A 22,190-nucleotide genomic window follows, 5' to 3' on the forward strand; every position below is an offset into this window, starting at 1 on the left:
GAATTATCGGGTCGTTCATTCGCCAGCTGAGGATGACCCGTGATCCCCGAGTACAGAAGAGGATAGTCTCGTCCCGTGGCGGCTACTGCGTCTTGTCTGTCGAGTCACCAATGATAACGCCTATGTTGGTCTGTGCTATATTCCATCAAGAACGGATTTCTGCGCAGAATGGAATAGCAGGATAGGAAAAGCGTCATCAAAGAGGCAGTAGCCATGCTGTCAACTTCGGATAGTTGTATAGAGGTTGGCCAATCTGTGATTAGCACCAGTGTTACCCGTGTCTTTGATTTGCCACAGAGAATGTGCCCGTATGATGTCAGTCGTATATCACTAGTGGATCTTAGTTGGCTGTGGTTGCCACAGTGAGTCGGTGATGGCCGCCGGGTGGAGCTGAAGATCCACAGGCACTTGACCTCCTGTTTGCAATGGACGCTTCAACTCCGTCGGGAAAAGGTAGTGCAACATGTGCCGCAACAGCATAGCCTCAGTGATTACCCGTGGTGGAAGCCACGTGTGATGTTACCTGGAGAGAATGTGAGCTAAAAAGTCAGTTCAGGTATCAAAAGCCGCATCACGACGACGGTGACGGTCAGGGTGTAAAAGGGAATAAAGGACATACGTTGCGGTTGCTGTAACATGTTTTGATTTCGAGGTTCATAGGCTTACCTAAACAACGATAGTTTGATGGGACTGAAGTACTTTGATCTTCGTTGCCCAAATTCCTGTACGGTGTACATACGTGGGATATTAGGCCTGTCAGGCATGCCGCAATTGACCTTCTACTCCATCCTCAAGTTGAAAGACTCTAAACCGAAGAATGACCAAACGACCAGGTCATGCCCATTCCACTTCTGAACCAATCTTAATGCAGACCTTCGACGAAGCCAGCATTGACAAGGAATACCAGTTCTACGACGAAGAAGCTGCAAGAGTCAGTCAGAAAATTGACGAGGAGCTCAAGGTATATACATTCTGATTAACTAGTCACTCTTGGTCATCGAGATCTCCAGAGGGACTGGGCCCGCCGCAAGGATGCACAGAGAAGACAAGTCAAGGGTGCGTTCTCTTGAGGAACTTTGCCCACTCCGAGTTGACTGTGATCACGCAGTCATGCTTCTTGGTCAGGCAGAATCAGGAAAATCAACACTCCAGAAGCAATTCCAGTTGTTCTACGCTCATCATGCCCTCGACCATGAACGTCCCCTGTGGCGTCCAGTCGTGTATTTCAACATACTCAAGGCTGTCCGAATGATTCTCGACGAACTAGATCACGAACTCAACAACCTTTCAATCGATGACTCAGTGGAGGGTCAAGCTGTTGCACATGCCCTAGCCCCCTTGGGCGACCTCAGTGAGGAATTCTCCAGGCTACGGACTAAGTTAGTGCCTCTAGTTGCGATGGAGGATTCGCTGGCATCCGAACTCAGCGGCGGAGTCGCTGTGACCGGCGGCCGAACTGGTGTGTATGTTCGTGCAGGATGGCAGGCCCTCGTCACCCCTTTATCGCCCAACCGGAGCCGTGCACTTCCTGGTACTGGTGGACTTTCACCTGCTGTTGCTCAGGTTACCAGCACGGCTTCGAGGACGCTCATTGCTGTTCAAAACGAGGTAGATGAACTTTGGAAGCACCCAGCCGTTCGGATACTCCTCAACAACAGGCGAATAAGGCTTGATGAATCTGCACCATTGTATGACAACTCCTCTGGGCCCTTCATATTCCTCGTTGACTGTCCTTGCAGCTTCCTGGATAACATCAAACGCGTCGCGCAGCCTGATTACCTCCCGTCAACGGGTAAAGTGCATACTTGTTCTGAAATTGTTTGCAAATGTTGAACATATGTCTGATCTAGCCGATCTACTTAATGTTCGACTTCAAACGCTCGGTGTGGCCGAGCATTCTTTCGACATAGAACTGTGCGGCTCTAGATACAACTGGTTGATGTACGACGTCGGCGGAGCTGTGCGTGTGTGCCTATTTTTCTTGTTCTATTGTTTGGCTCAACAGGGTGCTTCATTTTTAGCGTGGCCAGGCGAGTTCATGATATTTAATGATCTAAACAGATTTTCCGTCTGACTCCGAACCATCGCATCAGCGCCACGCATGGGTACCCTACTTTGACGATGGTGGGTGTTTTGCTCTCATCGCGTTGCATTTGACGCCCCGCGTCCGCGGGCGCCAGACAAATTCATCGCCCGCAATAGGGAATTTTTACTAATCTCCGTTTTTCCTGGTTTCGGATAGCAACTGCAATCATCTTTTTGGCGCCAATCAGTGCATTTGATCAAGTATGTCTTTCTGTACTTTCCCCTCATGCACCTATTCATTGTACCTAAAATAGTACCTCGAAGAAGATCCGCGGACAAATAGGGTGGACGACTCGTTGCAGCTATTCACAGCCATATGCTCAAACAAACTCCTGAAGAACTCACATTTGGTTCTGATGCTTAACAAGGTTTTCATTTTTATTTACAGTTTCGACCGTGTGACTGATGGCATGACTGTACGCAGACTGATTTGTTAAAGAAGAAACTAGAAGCTGGCGTCAAAGTGCGGAAATAGTGAGATTTGGTGATCAAATGTCGCTTGGCTGTGCTCACAGTTCTGTGATAGTATCACATCATACGGCGACCGCCCAAACACCTTCGCCGATGTGTCAGAATATTTCAGGGCACACTTTATTCAAGTTCACAGGCGCCATGATATCAGTCGTCGAGCACTGTATGCTGTATGTATAGATCTTTCTTGTGTCTCGAAGTCACCCTGTTCACTAATATGTTGCCATCCAGCACTTCACCTCCATGCTAGTGAGTTTTCTTGTCATTCGAGGTTTGCACAAAACATAATCAATATAATTTAGGATATCCGGGCAACGCAGGACATCATAGTCAATGGTACGTTCTTACAGGCGTCTGCCCCTCACCGAAGTGCTCATTACCGGTACGTTAGTGGGAGAGGCTGTTATCCGATCACATATTGCAAAGACTGGTCTCGCATAATTCCCTCCTGGTTAATATTTCTTCCGAGGATATCGACATAGCACTATGTTTATCTGACTACCTTCCAACATGACACTTCCCTACCGACTAATGATACCTGATCCTTTCTTGCTGACTATTTTACCAACTTCATCTATTGATATCCCGTCCATCATTGTCACATTTCCTCATCTCTCAGCCTTGTTGCATATAGAAATTTCATATGGTTGTCTTTCAAGTGAAAGATGCCGGTCCGATGGCGCAGATGAATTTCCACACGCCCTTAGTGCCAGTCTAGCTGCCACTCTCACACTGCACCCTTGACTTGCCTGATAAGCAGTTTCAGTCTATGGTGCGTTATCAACATCTCCTGATGTTGGTGATTTTTGATCGTTCATGATAACTAAGATCTTCAACGCCTTGTCAACTTAAGAGAACTATCTGCAATTATCGGAACCATGCCGAAGATGAAATGCATGATTTGTGATGTGGTCATTGAGCGCTACGAGCTGCCGCATCATATACGAAAAGCCCATAACCAGATGCCTGGGCAGCCCAACCAACATGCGCCCGAGATACCGTTCGGGGAAAGGCAAGCCAGAGAACCCGCCCGGCCACCCGCCCAGCCAGTTCCTGTCAAAACTCAATCGGAACGCGAATCATTCCAACGGGAGATCCAAGATATCGTGCATGAATTCACCGCCTTACCGGATCAGCTGAGACAGGCGTGTAGAGAGAGCGTTGGGAACATGCCTGTTCTTGGGGTAAGTCCATCCGCGTTGCATCAATCAGTTGATGTCATGATTCGCGCTGCTATTAGGCGCTGTATGCGTACACCTTCACGCATCTTCAATTATGCGCTCCAGAGAAGCAAAGGTCGGTATCATATTGTTGGACCAGTGATCTAAATTCTCATGCGCAGCACCAGTCTTATCGCTGAACTTGAAGACTTCCGGTCTGGGTGGATAAGGAAAGGTGATGCGTGTCTTTTGAATTTGAAGGCCATGAAGGACAGGCTTGTCCACATTCTACAGATGGTGTGCAAGGCTTTAGTCAGTGAAAAGTCTACTAAGCGGTATGAACAGTCACAAGTTGAGAAACACCTCTGCAACATTCGCCTGATTAACGGCAACAAACTGCACGACCTCGACATCAACAACGTAGCAGCGTTGATCGTCGAGCATACAACGTCGAAGGAGCGTGCCCCCGCTTTCTATGCCCAGACTGATGACAACCCACAGTTCATGGTTGAGATACTTCAGAATGTGCGTAAGCGCTGGCTTATCGCACAGTCGCCCTTTGACATTTGCAATAGCTACTTGCGGCTCGATCTGAAATTGCGGAAAAGTATAGAAAATACTTGGTGAATGCTGTGTTCAAACTTTCCAGGAAATCTGGACGGTTCCCACAGAGTTTGCAACTTGGCCGCATTGAGGATTTAAAACATACCGAATTTCATGGCGGGTTTGGTTTGATCTATCAAGGCAAACTAAACGGCCGCCTTGTTGCTGTGAAAAAGGTGGAGGGTAAACGTTCCCCAGAACAATTTCATAAAGTCAGTAGTCTCGTTTCAGATCGCGACATAAGTTTACATGTTATCATCCCTCGCAGGTGTTCTCTAACGAAGCGGTGGTTTGGTACTATATACGACATGCAAACTGTCTACCATTCTACGGCGTATACGTCTTCAATGATGATGAGAAGACATGGTGTCTCGTATCCCCCTGGATGACAGACGGTCATGTTAAAGGCTACCTTAAGAGGAAACCTGACACTGACAGAGTGCCACTGGTAATTGCTGCTTTATTGTATACCGAGAGATCTTGCTTACGGTAGTGGAGATCCTGGATGTTGCACGCGGCCTAGAGTACCTGCACGCAATAGAGCCAGCAGTGAGTCATGGCGACCTGAAAGGCGTAAGTGTTTGTGCCATAACTATGAATTCTGGAGAATTCAAGCTTTGCGTTTACAGGAAAATATCCTGATAACGTCTTCCGGGCGTGCATGCATAGCGGATTTTGGAATTGCAACGGCTCGAGACGCTCATATTCAAATGACCACAACATCATCCGGAGTCGCAGGAACGCGTCATTTTATGGCTCCTGAACTCATAGAAGCACAAGATGCAGCTGATCTCCAGAAGTTGGACAGAAGGCGGTGCGACATGTATGCACTGGCTTGCGTCATTTATGAGGTATGAACAAAAATACAGTTCATTCGGCTTGACCTACAACAAAATTCGCAGATGTATACTGGAATGGCCCCGTTTCAAGCACACAAAAATCCTCATATCTTCGTGCTGAAGAAACAGCGGGAAAAACGGCCACAAAATGTTAACCAAGAGTTGGAGGACTTCATGTGGCAACTCATAGAAGCCCTGTGGAAACATGAAGGGAAAGAACGACCAACAGCAGAACAAGTGTGCAAGGAGATGACTTCCAAGATGGGTGCCCAGCGGAAAGTGCGCCCGTCCACCGAAATAGAGTGGGATGTAGGGGTTTTTGCTGATGCCGCCGTGACGATGGTGACAGAGGATCCTTTCGCGCTTGCGCATACATAGGCAACTCGTATGTCGTGTTGTATATATCCAATATCCTGACTGCTGTTGCTCGAATCTGTGGTAATTGACAGCACGGTCACCCGGCGATTCACTGAGGTAGAAGCACAACATCCTATATGGTCTGCTTTGATTTCGGTTCCCTTGCCGTAGAAGTTCTGCAGTGCGCACAGTCGTAAACGATTGGCGGGGTGATCTGAGCTGACACCATTCGCCCAATACCGAATTGACTCACCACTACCAAGTGACAGTAGGTACATGAGGACCGTGGGAATACATAAAAACTTTGTCCGCTGAGGATCATCATCGACTTGGCTAAAATATTCATTGTCATAGCCTTACTCCTCCAAAATGTCGACCAGCGGGCTGAAGGCGATTGCCCCTGTGCCCACCGCGGCAGATTTCTTGGACATTGTTCTGTCCAAGACTCAGCGGAAGACGCCTACAGTGAGTAGTTTGAGGATATCATCCAGAGCAATCTAATCATCTTAGTGTTCCAGGTAATCCACAAAAACTTTAAGATCAGCCGCATCCGTAACTTTTACATGCGCAAGGTCAAGTTTACACAGGACACTTTCGATGAAAAACTGGGTGCCATATTGTCAGAGTTCCCCCTACTCGACGTGAGTTTAATCAGGTTCTCCTGGGGATCTAAAATTCACAATCCCGAGGGCAGGACTTACACCCTTTCCTGGCATCACTCATGAATGTATTGTACGACAAAAATCACTACAAACTTGCTTTAGGCCAACTTCGCACCGCTCGACATCTCATTGATCAGGTTGCCAAAGATTACGTCCGACTTCTCAAGTTCGGCGACAGTTTATACCGCTGCAAGCAACTTAAAAGGGCAGCGCTGGGTCGTATGGCCACTATCATGCGCAGACAGAAAGATCCCCTTGCCTACCTTGAGCAAGTCCGCCAACACATTTCTCGTCTTCCCGCTATCGACCCTAACACCCGAACACTACTCATATGCGGCTACCCAAATGTGGGGAAGTCGTCATTTATCAACAAGGTTACGCGTGCGGACGTTGACGTCCAGCCATATGCATTCACAACCAAGTCTCTTTTTATTGGCCATCTAGATTACAAGTACCTGAGGTGGCAGGTTATCGATACCCCTGGAATTTTGGATCACCCGCTGGAGGAGATGAACACGATTGAAATGCAGAGTATCACGGCTCTCGCGCATCTCAAGAGCTGCGTGTTGTATTTTATGGACCTGAGTGAACAGTGTGGTTACACCGTGGAAGCTCAAGTGCGTATTGCAGCATACATTCTGCGTCTGAACTACATGTCAATTTTTTCCGCAGTGTAAATTGTTCCATTCTATCAAGCCTCTGTTTAATGGCAAGCCCACGATGCTTGTCATCAACAAAATCGACGTGACTCGCCTTGAGGATCTCACACCCGAGAATCGCGCCCTCGTCCAAGAAATCATTGACACTGAGGACGTCCAATGCATCCAGGTGTCATGTTATTCTGACGAGGGGGTCATGGATCTCAAGAACAAGGCATGCGACGCCCTCTTGGCACACCGCGTCGACTCGAAGCTCAAGGGCACCAAAATTAACTCCGTGATCAACCGTATACATGTGGCACAACCAAAAGCTCGGGACGACCTTGTCCGTGCGCCATTCATACCGGATGCTATCAAAGAGCGGAAGAAATACGACAGGGATGATCCTGACAGGAAGAAACTTTTGCGAGACACGGAGTTAGAAGAGGGTGGTGCTGGTGTTTTCAACATCAACATTAAGCGTAAGCTCCTCTCTATGTATCCTGTTTGCATCTCCTGACGCGTCATACAGAGGACTACATCCTCGCGAATCCTGAGTGGAAGATGGATATCATGCCCGAAATCATGAACGGCAAGAACGTTGCCGACTTCATCGACCCCGATATCGCCGAAAAGCTTGAGGCGCTTGAGCGTGAGGAAGAGAAACTCGAGGCCGAGGGCTTTTACGATAGCGACGAGGATATCTTTGACTCCGAGGACGAGCGCGAGGCAGTTGAGGCTAAGAAAGCTCTTGGGCACAAAATACATTCGCAGAACCTCAAAAAAGCCATGAAGAACCAGTCTCGTTTGCCACGCACGGCAGGCCTCCGCACGCTGTCTGAACTCAGTAGTGAGCTCAAGAAAGCAGGTTATGATCCAAGCAGCATAGAGGCGCGGGCTGGAATATTAGCCAAAGCCCAGGGCGCTAAGCGGAAGCGGGCTGAAGCAGACATGGATGTTGACATGGAGGATGGAGACGCGAGTGAAGGTGAAGAAGGTGACTGGATGGATGTTGAAGGCGAAGAGCAGACACCGAATAAACGGGTCAAGGCTAACTCGGGTGCAGTTGTCGCCAAGCACCCGCGAGCACCAAAATCAAATCGTCAATTTGCTGGTATGCGTGATGAGCAGGTTTGTTTTATCTCTGTCTGGCAGGCGAAGTCACTGAACGTCCTTTTTAGCAAGCTTCCAAAGCCGTCAAGCTACGGAACCTCGGACAGCGTGAGCGCAACAGGCTGGCCAAAGCTGGAGAGAGTGATCGTGTTATCCAAACTAAAATGGTCCGTGATCATGAACGCATCCTGACTTTCTTGCTAATCACATCCTCAGCCAAAACATCTCTTCGCTGGCAAACGGAAAGCTGGAAAAACGAACAGACGTTAGCCTGCTCGTCTTTTATGCTCTCATGTATTATTTTCATCCATACGTCATGCAATCTATTCCACTAAAGTACAACTTCGTCCTCGACAAGCAAAATGTCCAAAAAGAAGGGTATTTAGACCATCCTAAAAGGTAAGTACGCAGATGCGCACAAAGGTGCGCAAATCACAATATAAACGTTTGAAGTTCGTCGATCGTTCTGGAATATGTCGTACGTGTACTTTGAGGGACGCCCTGTGACGTCGTTTCCTCGGTTAGTCGTCAAGTAAGGTATAATATAGCGGGTAGTGGAGGTAAGGGAAAATATACGGAGGTGGAGGGTTTCGCAGGAACGGAGCATGTGGCGCAGGTCGAGAAAGAATTGGATGAGGGTCCACGGTTAGTCCCAATCAATGGTAATTCCCCCTGGGCCAGGAGCAGCGATACCAATACCTCTATCAGATTCGCGTTTCAGCCACTTGAGAGCACGCTTATCATTCTTAAGGTGTGGTTCGAGTCTCTCCAGGCACTTCTTGTTGTGATCCTGCGATAACGGGAACGTTAGATGGTCCGCAGGTGAAGGATCACTGATCGCTTACTTTCAACCACTGTTTTTCTTCCTTGGTAAGCATAGTTTCTTTGACCATCCGCGTTTGGATCGGAACACACGTGAGGCGTTCAAACCCAAGCCAGATGTCGCCGTTAAATTCGCCTTTCGTCTGGTCGCCGAAAACGTGAGACGCCATCGTACTGCGGTGATACAGGATCAACGTACCTTGACTCTGCGAATAGCCAGCGCAGATTCAATGCGCATTCCCCAGTGGCCGTCAAGATCTACGATTCGAAACATGATGAGTCATGAAGAGGGAATTTCGGCTTGCAACTCACAGAAACCGGGCTCGTTTGTTATGACGTGTCCAGGAACGAGAGGAACACTGCTGGAGAATCCGTGTGGACCTTCATGTACGTTCAAGAACGAGCCAAATCCGTGGCCTGTGCCGTGCTATGTCCAAATCACATATCAGCTGATAGTCAAGCCTACGTCAAGGAAGCAAAATACCATGTAATTAAGACCGTCCTTCCATAGTGCACGTCGAGCGAGAACGTCAAGTTGGGAACCGGTGGTGCCCTGCGGGAATACAGCGCTATCGATGGCAATCTGAGATTATAAGTTGAGAAAGTGCGGGGACTGATATGACCGCCAGTAACGTACGTGACCCTGCAAAACGCGGGTGTATGCCTCTGATTGGTCTACTGATGGCCTTCCAAAATGAACTGTGCGTGTTGTGTCACATGTGCCATCACGGTATTGACCTCCAGAATCACTGGGGTAAAACGAGGTTAACGGTTAATATCACGAAATTTGATGGGACTCTCGATGCTCACTTAAGGTAAGGAGTATTTCGGTCAATCATTCGGGCGCCGGATTTCGTAGGTGAATAGTGGGGAAGAGCTGCAAGATCCGAAATATCAGCGATATGAACCTGCCATGCTGTAGAAGTCACATACCCGCGTTAGGCCCGCTGGCAGAGATATTCTCGTACGCGAGACCCCAGTAGTGCTTGTTTTGCCTCCTGTACTCTGTGAGACGCCATGCTGCTTCATACTCGGTAATGTCATATCCTTGTTGGATCTTGTGCTCCAGCCATGCAAGCCATCTAACCTAAACGAGATAGCATGAGGTAAGGATCAAAATTATCAACCGAGGATACGCACATATGCAGCACCATCGCGAAGGTAGGCACGCCTCAAGCCTTCAAGTTCCACATCATTCTTGATGGCCTTGATATCGTCAATGAAGGATGGCACGACGGTATAGCGGAAGTGCGTCAGCATCAAGGAGATCGCGTAGGAAGTCTCTGGACAGATAAGGACTTTGCCCTCGCCCCATTCTCGCCGGCGGAGGAAGGCCCAAATGTCATTATACTCCTTTCGCTCGATGTTGAGGGCACGTAGGTGATCCTCCACTTCATCAGTAAGCTTGACGGAATCTAAGAATAGGACAACCCTATCCAGAGAAATAAACAGATAGGCGTAGAACAGAGGATTGAAGGGGATATCGGAGCCACGCAGGTTTAGAAGCCAAGCTGCAAGTGGATGTCTCTGTAAATTTCCCTAAGAGATATCGGTGGAAATGGTGCTCACCAATCGAGGATAAAGAAGTAATCAGGGTGCCGATATGCATCTGGGCAGGAGTCGGAGTTGCTTTGGAGTATGAAGGGACGGCCGGAGGTTGTGCCTGGATCCAAGAGCGGACCTCTGCAATTTTTGTGCTGGCTTCTCTGCCCGTGAACTCGAAAGACTGGATAAAAACAGGTTCCTTGGATCGCAGAGGCTTTTCTTTCCAAACCATGTCAATAAAATTCTGGGGAGGGTAGATGAGCTTCGAGTTCTTGTTGTTGAGTTGTGTGGTCAATGAGGTAGCCTTCTCATGGGAGATCATGCGCGCGTCTATACCAATCTTTGCATCCTTGGCACGATCCTGATATAAAACAAAACCCTATTAGGGAAAGCCTTCGAATTGAGCTGATGACACGCACAACCAACCAATCGATCCAATCTTTGGGGCCATCCACGGCCCCGGCAGTTATCAAGTGCCAGTTTAAGTCAAGTTCATCGCGAGCTTGCAACCAGTAGCGCGAGTCGGTCACTAAATAAGCGGCCGTCTTCGAGACAATAGCTTGGCCTGCACTTCCAGTAAAGCTGACAATCACGTAAGATCCGAAGTGGAAGGGAGAAGACAATTAACTCACCCAGAGATCCATGACCTACGTTTGTCGCCGGCTGCGACGTACTCGGATTGGTGGGGGTCCTCGCTGGGGACGACGCTGACATAGGAATGTAAGGCTAAAGAAACGCAGAGTTTGACTTGACTCACTAGTAATCGAGTTTCTCCTTTGCCATCAACTTCCTGATGTCATCCAATCTGTCTGTCGTGTCCACTTTCTCCTTGATGGATTCGACGTCATTAATCTTGCGGTCAAGAGCAGACCCGACAAGTGTGCTCGCAGAATCATTCGAGTAGAAGGGTGAGCGTTTGCTGCTGCTAGACCTGGAGGAGGTACGAGTCGGCGATTTGTAAAGTGGAGGTCTTTCTGAGTCAACAGAGGGTGATCGTTCCAACATCTCTCTCTCCCTCTCCTTGACTTTTCCCAATCCCCACCCATATCCCCATTTCGCGGATTTCTTCGAATCAACCCTCGTCAGAGCAGACTTGCTGTCATTGCGGGAGAGTTGGGAGAATTTGGTGCGGCTCTCGTTAGCAAGTGTAGGGACGTCGTAAACTTCTGAATCCGAATCAAATGATAGCTTCTCCACGTCTGACGCGAGGGTCCGAGTGGTGGAGTAGGACCCGGAGCGGACGAGCTTATTCTGGGAGCCTGTGGAATTATATGATCGTTTCGAACGATTGGAAACGTTGTCGGGCCTCGGAGACGAACGATAGGAATTGTCGTCGGACCTCAGAGAATGATTGGAACGGTTGTCGGACCTATGAGAGGATGTAGACGATTTTTCCGAGTCTGTACGGACTATGAGAGGGCTGGCTTCGCGAGTTCGTGAGCGATTCGTGAAAGGAAAGCACATGGGCGGTGGAGGCGGCGGAGGAGGCGGCGGCGGCGGCGGCATGATAGATGGCGGATGATGGAAGTAAGAAGCAAAGAGCCCGTGCTGGCAATATTAGTGAGCTCAGAACGTACTCACACGAGGCTGGACGGTGATTATCACCAAGGGTGCCATGGCATGCGTAAAATTGAAAACAGAAAGCATGGCAAGTAAATGGTAGCCTGTGGGAAAATGTGTGACTAAGCGCACTTAAATTGGTTACTGCAAACTCGGAAACGATCTCGGTCGCCGGTGCGGTCCTTACTTACAGTTGGTCATTTGTGGACATGGGAGACCTCGAGGACAGCTCCGTGGGGGTATAGTTAGAACGACGTCACAGCTGCGGAGAAGAAAGGGTTCCAAATGAGGGCCATTGTCCAGCCATACCACTGGGACGACTGGCGACGGGCAACAGATATGGCAGTGATCAATCCTGGGATCGATCCCGCGGGTATGAGAACGCCACGCACCTGTGAACGAAGTTTTCGTGTCAGCCTATCTCGAAAACACGAGGCTGGAACGGCTTGCCATCCCTTCCATCCAGCTTCGGTCCGCATTTGACTTGTTCCTGTCCTTGGTACTAATGTGTCAACAGGGTTGCAGAACCCACGAACTTCCACGGAGTCTGGATTGGTTATTCTAGATCCGAGATGAACTATGATCACAGAGATCATGAGGACATCGTCATGTGTATCACCAACGACGCGTTATCGAGTCACGACAAGCCTAGTCGAGTTTGGGGCAGCTCCTAGTGCAGTCGACAAGTAAGGCATCATCGGTCAGGCAATGGTTCAATACGCGGAGGCGTCAAAGACTGCGCATAGATGCACTGCCAAAGAGACATTGCGTCAGAATGGTGCATGACGCTCGAATTGACCTCACTGCGTGATATTGCCCAGCTTCCATTGGCGTATGTGGTTCTAGACACACATAGTCCTGGAATGAAGATAACCCCCTTCTACGCCACCATTATTCCAGCCACGCACAGAACCTAGAAAACTAGAACTTCCGAGTCATAAACTTACCACAATCACATGGTTGGACCCCTGGCGCTTGATACACATTCGTCATAAACCAGAGAATGGAACGGAAGTAAATCTCAGCTATTGTTCATCACCCAGACCTGTTAATATGGTGAAGCTGGTCTAGAAAAAGGGTGCGCATGCCCCAGTAGCGCCATAGTGGTCAAGAACCATCAAAATGGTGAGGAAGAGCAACATTTCCTGCCGGATCGCCAATAGCGTCACATCATTGGATTTGGCAGGGTGTTTCATCCATGCCCCAACCTGCTCCAACTGTCCGAGCTCACGCAAGTTTACACAGACACAGCTACCATAGGATGAGCCGATTGACGGCCCGAGTGTGCGACGAGAAGCCTGGTGGGAATCTGAACAAGAGATGACTTGAATGGAAACGCACCTTGGAGCCGTAAAGTTGGGACAGCGACGTTCAAAATATTGTCGAATGAGTTCACAGTCAAGTTGTGCGCCCGGTGCCAACAGCACTCTAGTCCTAGTACCAGCACAAGAATGACGTCGGGCAAACGTCCGAACGTCGAGGAGATATTAATTACATAAATAGTTATGCAACGTTTAGGTACTTATTAATTAATCCCAGCCAAAACCTACAGTTGGCTGAGCGTGGCCGACGATGGTCAGACGTGAGGATAATTTGTGAAACCCATGGTCAGACGAGACGGTTATCGTGATAGAATTCGAAGTTCATAGAACGTGAAATCTGCTCGTTCTGAAAAATAGAAAATGTTCTTCGTCGATTTCACCTTCCTGTCATGTGACTAGTTTACCATGGTCCATTTTGTCGAAATCATCACGCGCACGATTTGCTCTGTTTTCTCTAACATACGAAACGCAGGCAAAGCACGGGTCGCAAAATGTATATGTGACCCGCATTCTGTCAGCGTCTCGTGTCAGTTTACCTTCGTCGAAACCGTCCTCTGATTCTGTCCCACTACCAGGCTCCTCGACACTCACATTTCTGGCGCCAGCACTGAACAATGCATCGCTTGAGGGTGCGCCTCATTTCACCATCCACTCAGGCTACTACGTCTACAGGAGAAGTTTCTGTCCAGTCTGGCAAGAAAAAGAGAGGTCCGACAAACCCGAACAACCTTTTGAAGCCGAGTTCGGGATTGACAACAGCACGCAACCTCTGTGGTACCGAAGGGCAAGCCCGACGCAAGACGGGCACTGTCGCAGAGTTCACAACACACTGCAATAGCCTCACCGCCCAACAGAGCCCTACGCCACTTGCTCGAAGCTTGTCGACACTGTAAGTCTTTCTTTCTTTGGTAATATCATAATCTTATTCAACTGTAGGCTAAGGCAAATGTTGCCGAATTCGCAGCTAGCGGTCCCAGCGCATAACTCCCCTGCTCTCGTCTCGCTGAGTAGTAGTCTGACGTGGTCTGGCGTGAGCAAACGGGACCACTACCACGGCCTGCCACGATCTTCCACGTCAAATTTCCGCGGTCTGTGTTCATATTCGCTCATTTTCTACAGTAGGGATCGTGACTGGTGGTGATCACCACAGCTCACGTTATCTCACGCTCCGCCAACTGTAGGTTTTCATTGGGAATATCGTTAAGGGCTTGAATTTAGTGAACATTCATCGATACATCGTGCAACATCGACTGATCTGATGTGCTTCAAAATTTGAGACTACGAAGTTAAGGTATAATTAAATTCATCACCCAAGGCGATTTTCGAAATGTTGTGTTGTTGTGTTGGTGAGTGGGTGAAATTTGCCAACGCAAATACCGCTGTATCACTGTATCGTCATAAATGACCTTCTCAGATATTCATCCGTTCACTGATGATTCTCATTCCTTAGGCTTCAGGTGCCAATTTTTCAGGACGCCAGGTCCCCATCCCACGTTATGAGTCAACAGTGACTCAATACCGCGTTGACCCCGAAGTCCATGAATACCTCGAGGCCTCGACGTGACGCTTCTGGAAGTGACCGATTTGTTATGTTGCAAGAATGCCCAACAGGACGGATACCACTACTATTTAATCGTCGTACCGCCGCACTGCTTCAACTTTTCAAGGGAGCATGGGTGCTGGGTCCGTCACAAAAGGCTCTGCTGCCTACGCTCAATTTCTCCATTCGAGACCATGGTACAGGAACACCCGTAAGTTCCTCACAAGAGACAGCAGGAGGAATGAGGGTACTGATGGCACGCGATAACAGGCCTCATCATACTGAACTTTTGGATCGGTATCATGCAAGTTCCAGAACACATGCCGTTGTGCTCCGTTAGCTTAACCCTGACAGGTGGATAACATCCTATTCATATGGTTATGACGGTGAGCTCTATACCTCGCGTCATTTTCAAGCATATCCTGATTTGTTTGTAGCTAGTATGATGAGTAGGTGACTGCGTGGTTTTCAATACTATATACTAAACACGGAGCAGACGGGTTGCAGTCGTTGACGCAGTGGAATAAAGCGTTTGGTTATCCTTCTGGTGGGAAGGTGTGTCTAGTGGTGCATGTTGGCGAAAACGTACTCATCCGCCGGCAAGCTCGGATTGCTCAATGCCATCCAAGTAAGCTAATTATCACATCGGTCTCCAACTTGAAGGCTGGCTGACTGTAGGACTACATCAGACCATCGGTGCCTTGACTGCTTACCCATTTGCACCATACATGGCTGATGGCTTGGGTCGGCGGTTCCCAATAATCTTTGGTGCAAGCTTAATGATTGCTGCGACCGTGATCCAGACTCTTAGCCAGTCTGTGCAGATGTTCATTGGAGCCCGGTAGGCAACAAATAATGACTCGTAGAGCTATGCCTGATAGATCCCCGCAGTTTCTTGATCGGTTTTGGTCAGACATTCGCTTCCGTCGCTTCTCCCCTCCTTGTCGCTGAGGTTGCATACCCTTCACAACGTAGTCAAGCAACTACGATGTATGTCTCATTATGGTGAGCTATTTTCGTGATTCATGAGAACGGATTTTCATTACCATCATCCAGGTTCGTTGGAAGTATCGTGTAAGTTGTTCGTAACATAAGCTTCGCTTTCACCCCAGCTCACCGGTTGCCACCACGTAGCGCAGCGTGGACTGTCAGTATTTGTCACTGTGAGCAAAAAAACTAAGGTGATCGTCTTTGCAGACTTATGGCACCTTCAACATCCCAACCAGTTGGGCGTGGAGAATTCCTTCTGCGCTCCAGGGTGTTTCATCCCTGATCCAAGTCTTCTTGATCTGGTTCGTCCCCGAGTCTCCGCGTTGGCTCATGAGCAAGGGCAAGTGAGTTTGACTGTCCTCAAAACTTCACTGGTCCAACAGTGTGCTAAACTATCAGAGAGGAGCGTGCTCTTGAAGTTCTCGCTTACTATCACGCGAATGGCGACGCGTGAGCATCATACATTTTTTTGTGGTATCAGCGCTTGAACTAAGCCTATCATGCAGACAAGATCCTCTTGTACAGTACGAATTCGAAGAAATCAAGACTGCCATTGCATTTGATCGAGAGGTAACTGGAAATGTTGGCTGGCTTAGCTTGATCAAAACCCCCGGAAACCGAAGACGTTTGCGCGTTATCATCGCACTTGCTTTCTTCTCGCAATGGTCTGGCAATGGTTTGGTGTAAGTTCGATGCTATCTTGTATATGAAATAATTCTGACGGCATGTGGGTTCGCAGTTCTTTCTGTAAGCCAGCTTCATTCATGTATGGCGTGGATGCGCATGATTGGATTTGGCAGATCTGAACAAGGTCTTTATTGCAATTGGAAGTGAGTGACTCATGACTTGATGTAGGGCCAGCTCATCATCGTTACGTAGTTACAAGCCAGACAACGCAGTTGCTGTTTGTAGGTTTGGAAGAAGTGCTTGATGCTCGCTCGTTCACGAAAGGTTCTAGAATGGTATTCTCAACACCTACAACTTCATCGTGAACATTACTGCCGGCATTTATTGTGACCGTGTGGGCCGACGCCCGCTGTTCCTCACATCTTGTATTGGTGAGCCATAGTCTTGAGAAATCTACATATCGCCGGCTGATGTATGTCAGGTATGACCGTCTTCTGGATTGCCCAGACGATCTGCTTCTCCATCCACCAAGAAACTGGTAGTATCACAGCCGGATATGCTGTCATTGTTTTCATTTGTGAGTAGTATAATAGGAGCTGACTAAGTCTGGTGCTGACAGACTTTCGAGCGCAGTCCTTTTCTACGGATTTTGTGAGTGGTCCGTCGCTCTTGTGTTGTTAACTTACTTACGTTTCTACAGATAATGTTCGTGTTTCTTGTTGATGTGTCTTATTTCTCCAAGCTGAATTCATGTAATATCAGATTGCGTTCCCGCCTCTCCTTACCTCGTGAGTCATACGAAATCCTGGAGTGAGGCTCACCGTTTATTCTACAAGATACACCGTCGAAATTTTCCCGTACCCTCTCCGTGCCAAGGGTTATATGGTGTTCCTCTTCATGTTTTCTCTGTCTTTGATCTTCAACCAGTATGGTCCATCCTCTCTGTCCGTTTAAAGGTTCTCACATACGCAGATATGTCAACCCCATTGCCCTTCAAGCGTACGTCCCTCATGAATATTATTTCTTGCAGCTGCTAGCTGACATCACATTCTACGCTCAGTCTGCAGTGGAAGTACTACGTGAGCCTCCCCGCAATTTCTGGCATGTTTTTATTCATTCGATGTTCTATTTCAGTTGGTCTACATTTTCTGTCTGTGTCTCGAACTTGCGTTCTGCTACTTCTTCATCATTGAGACGAAGAACGTGCGTTCAACACTTTTGTTGGTCAAATATGATCTTCGGCTCACGAAATTTGTGTCAGCGCTCTCTCGAAGAAACTGCCGCGTATGTCACTGTAATCGTGACTACGATCCTCTACTCACCCCACGACTTCTTCCTCAGCATTTTCGATGGCGTAGAAGGCATGGACCAGATTCATGACAAGGCTGCTACACATGCAGACCCCACGCACCGTGTGGACGACATAAAAGAGAAAGAGACGAAATTAGAGTCTGCAGTTGCTCCGACGAATGAAGCAACCTCGTCCTGACAAGCTCAGCCCATCCGAGGCGGATTGAGCAACATCATCAAGGACTTGGTCTACTTCCCTTTCATTCTTCCCATTCTTCATGATTGTGATGCTTTATGACTAGTTATGACTGTGGTCGGTCCTAGGATCGATCCCACGAGTATGCGAACGCCAAAACGAGGCACATGGTGAACAACGTTTTTATGTCTTCTCGAGAACGCGAGATTGGAACAGGTTCCCATCCAGCCATCAAGTGACATCAATACAGCGCCGGTCCGCCCGCCGAATGGTTAACTCGTGATACGCTGACGTGACGTTATGCACCTGTTAATATTCTGCCAAGTTTTTTATGGCGGGACGATAACGCTTGAGAGCAAGCGACCAAGTCAATTCTCGCCATACCAGAGCTCTGAGTTCTCTGGCTTGAACTTGATATGCACGCTTCTCACCTTGACAACGAACGATGGGTGCTGGTCCCACTGTCATCACCGAAGCTCTGCTGCCTGCGCTCACATTCATTCGAGACCATGGTACAGGAACACCCGTATTAACATGACATAACAGGCTTATCGCACTGAACTTTGGGATCAGTGTCATGCAAGTTCCCGAACACATAATAATTTACGCCCAACCGGCTTACCCCTGACAAGTTCATAACGTCCTACACATATGGTTATGGCGGTGAGTTCCACACCTTGACTTGTTAGCAAACCTACCCTGAACTGTTTCAGGTAGTACGATGAGTGCGCAGTGACTGTATGGTCGTCGAGTTGATATTCTAAACGCGGAACAGACTGTTTTATCTTACAGGTGGGAAGGTGTGTCTACTGGCGCACGTTAATTGGAACATACTCATCTTCCGCCAAGCTCGGATTACTCAAGTAAGTTGATTGTAAGGGCCGCTCGGGTAGCCGGCACTGGCTAACTGCAGGACGACCTCAGAATATCGCTGTTTGCACCCCTGATGTCACGGGTCGGCGTTTACCTCGGTGCAAATGCGATGATTTCCGCCACTGTGAGCCAGATTGCTAGTAATTCCGTGCAGATGTTCATTGGAGCCTGGTACACACCAAATAGCTACACGCAAGAGTCAATCCCATTCCTGACGGTTATTACCTTTTCCACCTTAGTTAAACAACTCCAATGTATGTCTCGTTAGGGTGAGCTGTCTTGGTGAATCCCTGGGGACGGATCGTGTAAGTTTTCGCTATATATAAGTTTGACTTTCTGTCATTTCAGCTCACCAATTGCTATCATGTAGCACAGCACAACCCATTGCCTTTGACGCTTACGCCCGTAATACGGACCTTCTCCTTGTATCTGCTGACATAGAACCCGATGTTCAGTCTGCAGTAGAAGTACTACGTGAGCTTTCTCACAAATTCCGGCTTGTTTTTATTCATTCAATGGTCTATATCAGTTGGGTATATTACCTGGCTATGCTTCAAGTTTATATTCTGCTACTTCTTCATCGTTGAGACGAAGGACGCGCGTACACACTTTTTGTTGCTCATACATGATCCTCGGCTTACAATTATCGTCAGCGCACTCTCGAAGAAACTTCAGCATATGCTACAGTAATAATGACCGTGGTTTTCTACTCACGGCTTCTCCTCAGTATTTTCTTGGAGGAAGGCGTGACCCATATTCATGGCAAGGCTGCTGCGCATCCAGGCATCACGTCAATTGGCGTTTGCAGTGCTATGACGAACTATTTCCGTCAGACTAAGCCCATTCGAGGCGGATTGATTGGGCAACATGATTTGATCTATTTGCCTTCTATTGTATTGCACCCAGTAATGCATTCTTCTCCAGGTTCAGCTCTGTGGTGTTGCACAATTGTCGATTAGTTGTCATCCCTTGCCAACGTCGAACAGCCTGTCAGGCAGCGTCGGGCCTTTCTCGGTGTCATGTCGTGTCAATGTGTCATGCCATCCTTGGAAATTTGAATGGCCGGCTCACCAAATAGATGGCCGACACCACTGTGGCATGTGCTCAGGTCATAGCATCTATCCAACCGGCGTGTCCTGCCTGCCTCCAATAGTACTAGCATACAGAGTAATTTTTCCGTGTCAAGACCCAGAACATGATTAAGGTGATTTCAGCCTGATCAATGATCAATGATTCAGTATTCAGTATTATAATTGTATGGTACCAGGCACTTGTCAGCGTTGTTCGCTTCCTTGAATGATCTAGGCACGGAATAATTATATTTGATTCCGTGAATCGGTCGACGCACGGTAGCAATCTTAGCCAGAAATATGCTTGCCCAGCTGGCGCTCATCATCCTGTAAAGATATCGCTTGTATCTCCGTATCCTTTCTTTCTCTCACTCGTGGATTGCGAGCCAAATTGATGTCATGGTTTTCATACCCTCTCGAGATCAGCTCCAGCACCAGGTAAGCACTACAGACGGAAGCCTTTCGAATATCCCATCGTACTTACCTACTTATCACTGACAGGTTCTCTCTGTAGGTGTCCAATATTCTCAGTTTCTGGCGGCGAGGCTGAAATACTTAATACAGCCCCGTGCTACCGACGGCAGTGATAGTACCGATGATGCTTGGGGTCCTATGCAGATAACAGCCCCCATAATTGTTGGCGTTGCACTCATCATAATCTTTGCTGCGTACTTGATGTGGTACAAATGGTCAGACCACTTCAAAGTCCACTTTCGCCGAGTTCGACATGCAGTATCCGTCTCGAGACCTGCACAGGTCTTCATGCCTCAATACCGTCATCGAGTGCAGCATGCTAGCATTCCCTTTACACTGGATTCATCCATGGGCACCCCACGTTACACGCGAAGATACCACTCATATGTTCGATCGGACTCAACTGATTCACAAACACCACTAGCAGACTCCTTCGATTTCCCTTTCCCACCCCACAACAACTATAATTCCGATTCTTCTCGCAGGCAAATGCCTGAGGAGTCTCACCAACCTGGGAGGCGGTCATGGCGATGGTGGCGCCTTTTTGGCGTGGGGATTCGAGAGGTCAAGCCACAAGTACCAAGTCATCGCTGGGTGGTAGAGGGTCCTGATGAGAGTAGTACTCTGGGACACGGGGATGGGTCGCTAAACAGCCCAAGCTTTGCACCGAGACAAAGATGGATCGGTGGTCTTCCGCCGGTGCATGAACAGTCGATTGATGACGAGGGTGATCCCAGTCGAGGATATCATGGCGGGGTCATGCAAATTGGAGATGATTTCTCTACACACGAAGCACCCTTGACTCCAGCATACCACCAAGGTGTTACAGTGCCTGTGCCCCCTGGGTCAGCTCCCACTTCGGCCAGAACGGCTGCACCGGAATACAGTGCAGTCGAAGGTCCACAATCGATATCTAATTCACGGACCGTGACAACCGCGCCAACAACTTATATTCCACAATCCTCCTACTATACTCCAGTGAGTCCTGAATGTCGGTCGTCATACATATGTTTTCACTGACTTGTGTCGCCCAGGGACCTACCCACAGCAACTCGCCCGCCCCTCCGTACAGTTCGGCTTCACAAAGCAGAAATGTGTCCATGGAACATGTCATCCATCATGCCCGCTCTGACCTATCAATGCTCTATCCAGGGTCGGTGCGCGCCGTAGGACGGACTCTCCCGCATATGTACCAGCATGAACGACAAATGTCGACAGAGAGCATGCTTGCAAACTCATCTCCCATGGTACCACAGAGCATGTACTAATCAATCGCATTCCTCGATATCCAAGAGGATGAATAGACGCCTGTGGACGTTGTACTCAAAAAAAAAGAAGTTCGTCAAGACTGATAATATTTTGTATTATCACCACTCGTAGCACAACGCCCGTCCCCCCTGCTTCACGCAGTTCCATAGCGTCCTTTGGCCCGTACCGCGCCTATCCGCACAGTCGTAACTCCTTCGCGTTCGTCCGCTCGCATATTTTTATATTATCTTGCCGTTTTGTGCCATGTCTAGCACTCAGAAAAGGACTCATTCATCTCTTTGGTTGTATCTTTCCTAGCCATTTAGTGTGCTTGTCTTAGCTTTTCTGTTGTATCAGCGGTATTTTTAAGCCCCAACAACTAATCAATTGTAGTGCTGCTATCGTTTCTGCTGGAGAAGCCACATAATGAACTCAAAGCAGCCTGGAAGTGGACGAGGAGCACATGCTCTACCCCACAATGCGAGGCCGTCGGACAGGTGACCTCTCTTCGCTTTCTTCCGTGTACGATCTTCCTTTTTTGCCATAGCATGCGATGCTTATGAGTCCGAATGATGTAGCCTCGCGGGAGGTCGACGCCTCAAGCCGTGCCAAACCAGGGAGCCGTGCGTCGTGCAAGCCATCAAACTTGGAGTATCGCAGGAACGAAGTACATAGAACAGAACGACCAAAGATGCACCCCGCATG

General features: G+C 48.5%; 8 protein-coding genes across 8 annotated transcripts; 7 read left to right on the top strand and 1 right to left on the bottom strand.

Annotated features, from left to right (window-relative positions):
* The first annotated feature begins 683 nt into the window (after positions 1-683).
* DEU56DRAFT_820268 (G-protein alpha subunit) lies at positions 684-3,220 on the top strand. Its single transcript, XM_041354067.1, has 14 exons — positions 684-961; positions 1,011-1,056; positions 1,109-1,688; positions 1,740-1,792; positions 1,851-1,960; positions 2,022-2,030; positions 2,094-2,124; positions 2,243-2,286; positions 2,340-2,453; positions 2,510-2,559; positions 2,612-2,726; positions 2,788-2,805; positions 2,859-2,892; positions 2,948-3,220. Exons 1-14 carry the CDS (start codon positions 818-820, stop codon positions 2,995-2,997), a joined length of 1,398 nt encoding a protein of 465 aa, XP_041205327.1. The 5' UTR covers positions 684-817; the 3' UTR covers positions 2,998-3,220.
* A 1,107-nt stretch (positions 3,221-4,327) lies between these two features.
* Positions 4,328-5,389, top strand: DEU56DRAFT_711156 (kinase-like domain-containing protein; the record flags this gene model as incomplete). Its single annotated transcript, XM_041347498.1, has 5 exons — positions 4,328-4,531; positions 4,588-4,767; positions 4,818-4,892; positions 4,949-5,170; positions 5,222-5,389. Coding segments are annotated over 5 exons (849 nt in total), but the record flags the coding sequence as incomplete, so codon positions are not given.
* Positions 5,390-5,826: 437 nt separating this feature from the next.
* DEU56DRAFT_820284 (P-loop containing nucleoside triphosphate hydrolase protein) lies at positions 5,827-8,272 on the top strand. The gene is made up of 7 exons (XM_041354068.1): positions 5,827-5,980; positions 6,034-6,156; positions 6,210-6,794; positions 6,850-7,297; positions 7,348-7,946; positions 7,997-8,095; positions 8,145-8,272. Exons 1-7 carry the CDS (start codon positions 5,885-5,887, stop codon positions 8,196-8,198), a joined length of 2,004 nt encoding a protein of 667 aa, XP_041205329.1. The 5' UTR covers positions 5,827-5,884; the 3' UTR covers positions 8,199-8,272.
* Positions 8,273-8,574: 302 nt separating this feature from the next.
* Positions 8,575-11,801, bottom strand: DEU56DRAFT_872767 (Creatinase aminopeptidase; the record flags this gene model as incomplete). Its single annotated transcript, XM_041355809.1, has 13 exons — positions 8,575-8,718; positions 8,774-8,893; positions 8,950-9,008; positions 9,063-9,177; positions 9,235-9,333; positions 9,388-9,499; positions 9,561-9,627; positions 9,684-9,837; positions 9,891-10,261; positions 10,320-10,656; positions 10,715-10,877; positions 10,928-11,002; positions 11,053-11,801. The coding sequence occupies 13 exons, from the start codon at positions 11,799-11,801 to the stop codon at positions 8,575-8,577; spliced, it is 2,565 nt and encodes an 854-aa protein (XP_041205330.1).
* Positions 11,802-13,619: 1,818 nt separating this feature from the next.
* Positions 13,620-14,472, top strand: DEU56DRAFT_820296 (uncharacterized protein). The gene is made up of 2 exons (XM_041354069.1): positions 13,620-14,066; positions 14,114-14,472. The coding sequence occupies exons 1-2, from the start codon at positions 13,792-13,794 to the stop codon at positions 14,316-14,318; spliced, it is 480 nt and encodes a 159-aa protein (XP_041205331.1). The 5' UTR covers positions 13,620-13,791; the 3' UTR covers positions 14,319-14,472.
* A 124-nt stretch (positions 14,473-14,596) lies between these two features.
* DEU56DRAFT_891476 (general substrate transporter) lies at positions 14,597-18,151 on the top strand. Its single transcript, XM_041356298.1, has 27 exons — positions 14,597-14,928; positions 14,988-15,021; positions 15,072-15,103; positions 15,155-15,166; positions 15,214-15,272; positions 15,322-15,345; positions 15,407-15,558; positions 15,609-15,722; positions 15,774-15,791; positions 15,852-15,864; positions 15,915-16,051; positions 16,107-16,157; positions 16,214-16,390; positions 16,447-16,454; positions 16,508-16,537; positions 16,587-16,615; positions 16,666-16,765; positions 16,816-16,911; positions 16,968-16,985; positions 17,035-17,039; positions 17,097-17,122; positions 17,171-17,265; positions 17,312-17,333; positions 17,395-17,413; positions 17,469-17,537; positions 17,596-17,618; positions 17,676-18,151. Exons 1-27 carry the CDS (start codon positions 14,850-14,852, stop codon positions 17,821-17,823), a joined length of 1,590 nt encoding a protein of 529 aa, XP_041205332.1. The 5' UTR covers positions 14,597-14,849; the 3' UTR covers positions 17,824-18,151.
* A 114-nt stretch (positions 18,152-18,265) lies between these two features.
* DEU56DRAFT_903232 (uncharacterized protein) lies at positions 18,266-18,947 on the top strand (the record flags this gene model as incomplete). Its single annotated transcript, XM_041356629.1, has 4 exons — positions 18,266-18,332; positions 18,613-18,683; positions 18,734-18,817; positions 18,848-18,947. Coding segments are annotated over 4 exons (321 nt in total), but the record flags the coding sequence as incomplete, so codon positions are not given.
* A 1,101-nt stretch (positions 18,948-20,048) lies between these two features.
* On the top strand, positions 20,049-21,902 carry DEU56DRAFT_820302 (uncharacterized protein). The gene is made up of 4 exons (XM_041354070.1): positions 20,049-20,201; positions 20,265-20,273; positions 20,328-21,215; positions 21,272-21,902. Exons 1-4 carry the CDS (start codon positions 20,163-20,165, stop codon positions 21,503-21,505), a joined length of 1,170 nt encoding a protein of 389 aa, XP_041205334.1. The 5' UTR covers positions 20,049-20,162; the 3' UTR covers positions 21,506-21,902.
* The last annotated feature ends 288 nt before the right edge of the window (positions 21,903-22,190 follow it).

Source organism: Suillus clintonianus, assembly GCF_016758775.1.
Source record: "Suillus clintonianus strain FC179 chromosome Unknown DEU56scaffold_72, whole genome shotgun sequence".
Classification (NCBI taxonomy): domain Eukaryota; kingdom Fungi; phylum Basidiomycota; class Agaricomycetes; order Boletales; family Suillaceae; genus Suillus; species Suillus clintonianus.

Bases quoted from the DNA above. Each gene is read 5' to 3' on its own strand.
- DEU56DRAFT_820268 (XM_041354067.1), top strand. From the start codon at position 818: ATGACCAAACGACCAGGTCATGCCCATTCCACTTCTGAACCAATCTTA. The intron at 2,125-2,242 runs GTGGGTGTTTTG...GGTTTCGGATAG, and splicing joins GGTACCCTACTTTGACGATG to CAACTGCAATCATCTTTTTG. The intron at 2,893-2,947 runs GTACGTTCTTAC...CCGGTACGTTAG, and splicing joins GCAGGACATCATAGTCAATG to TGGGAGAGGCTGTTATCCGA.
- DEU56DRAFT_820284 (XM_041354068.1), top strand. From the start codon at position 5,885: ATGTCGACCAGCGGGCTGAAGGCGATTGCCCCTGTGCCCACCGCGGCA. The intron at 6,157-6,209 runs GTGAGTTTAATC...TCCCGAGGGCAG, and splicing joins CAGAGTTCCCCCTACTCGAC to GACTTACACCCTTTCCTGGC. The intron at 7,298-7,347 runs GTAAGCTCCTCT...CGCGTCATACAG, and splicing joins TTTCAACATCAACATTAAGC to AGGACTACATCCTCGCGAAT.
- DEU56DRAFT_820296 (XM_041354069.1), top strand. From the start codon at position 13,792: ATGCATCGCTTGAGGGTGCGCCTCATTTCACCATCCACTCAGGCTACT. The intron at 14,067-14,113 runs GTAAGTCTTTCT...ATTCAACTGTAG, and splicing joins GCTCGAAGCTTGTCGACACT to GCTAAGGCAAATGTTGCCGA.
- DEU56DRAFT_891476 (XM_041356298.1), top strand. From the start codon at position 14,850: ATGGGTGCTGGGTCCGTCACAAAAGGCTCTGCTGCCTACGCTCAATTT. The intron at 16,052-16,106 runs GTGAGTTTGACT...CTAAACTATCAG, and splicing joins TGGCTCATGAGCAAGGGCAA to AGAGGAGCGTGCTCTTGAAG. The intron at 17,619-17,675 runs GTATGTCACTGT...CTTCTTCCTCAG, and splicing joins TCTCTCGAAGAAACTGCCGC to CATTTTCGATGGCGTAGAAG.
- DEU56DRAFT_820302 (XM_041354070.1), top strand. From the start codon at position 20,163: ATGGTTTTCATACCCTCTCGAGATCAGCTCCAGCACCAG. The intron at 21,216-21,271 runs GTGAGTCCTGAA...TGTGTCGCCCAG, and splicing joins AATCCTCCTACTATACTCCA to GGACCTACCCACAGCAACTC.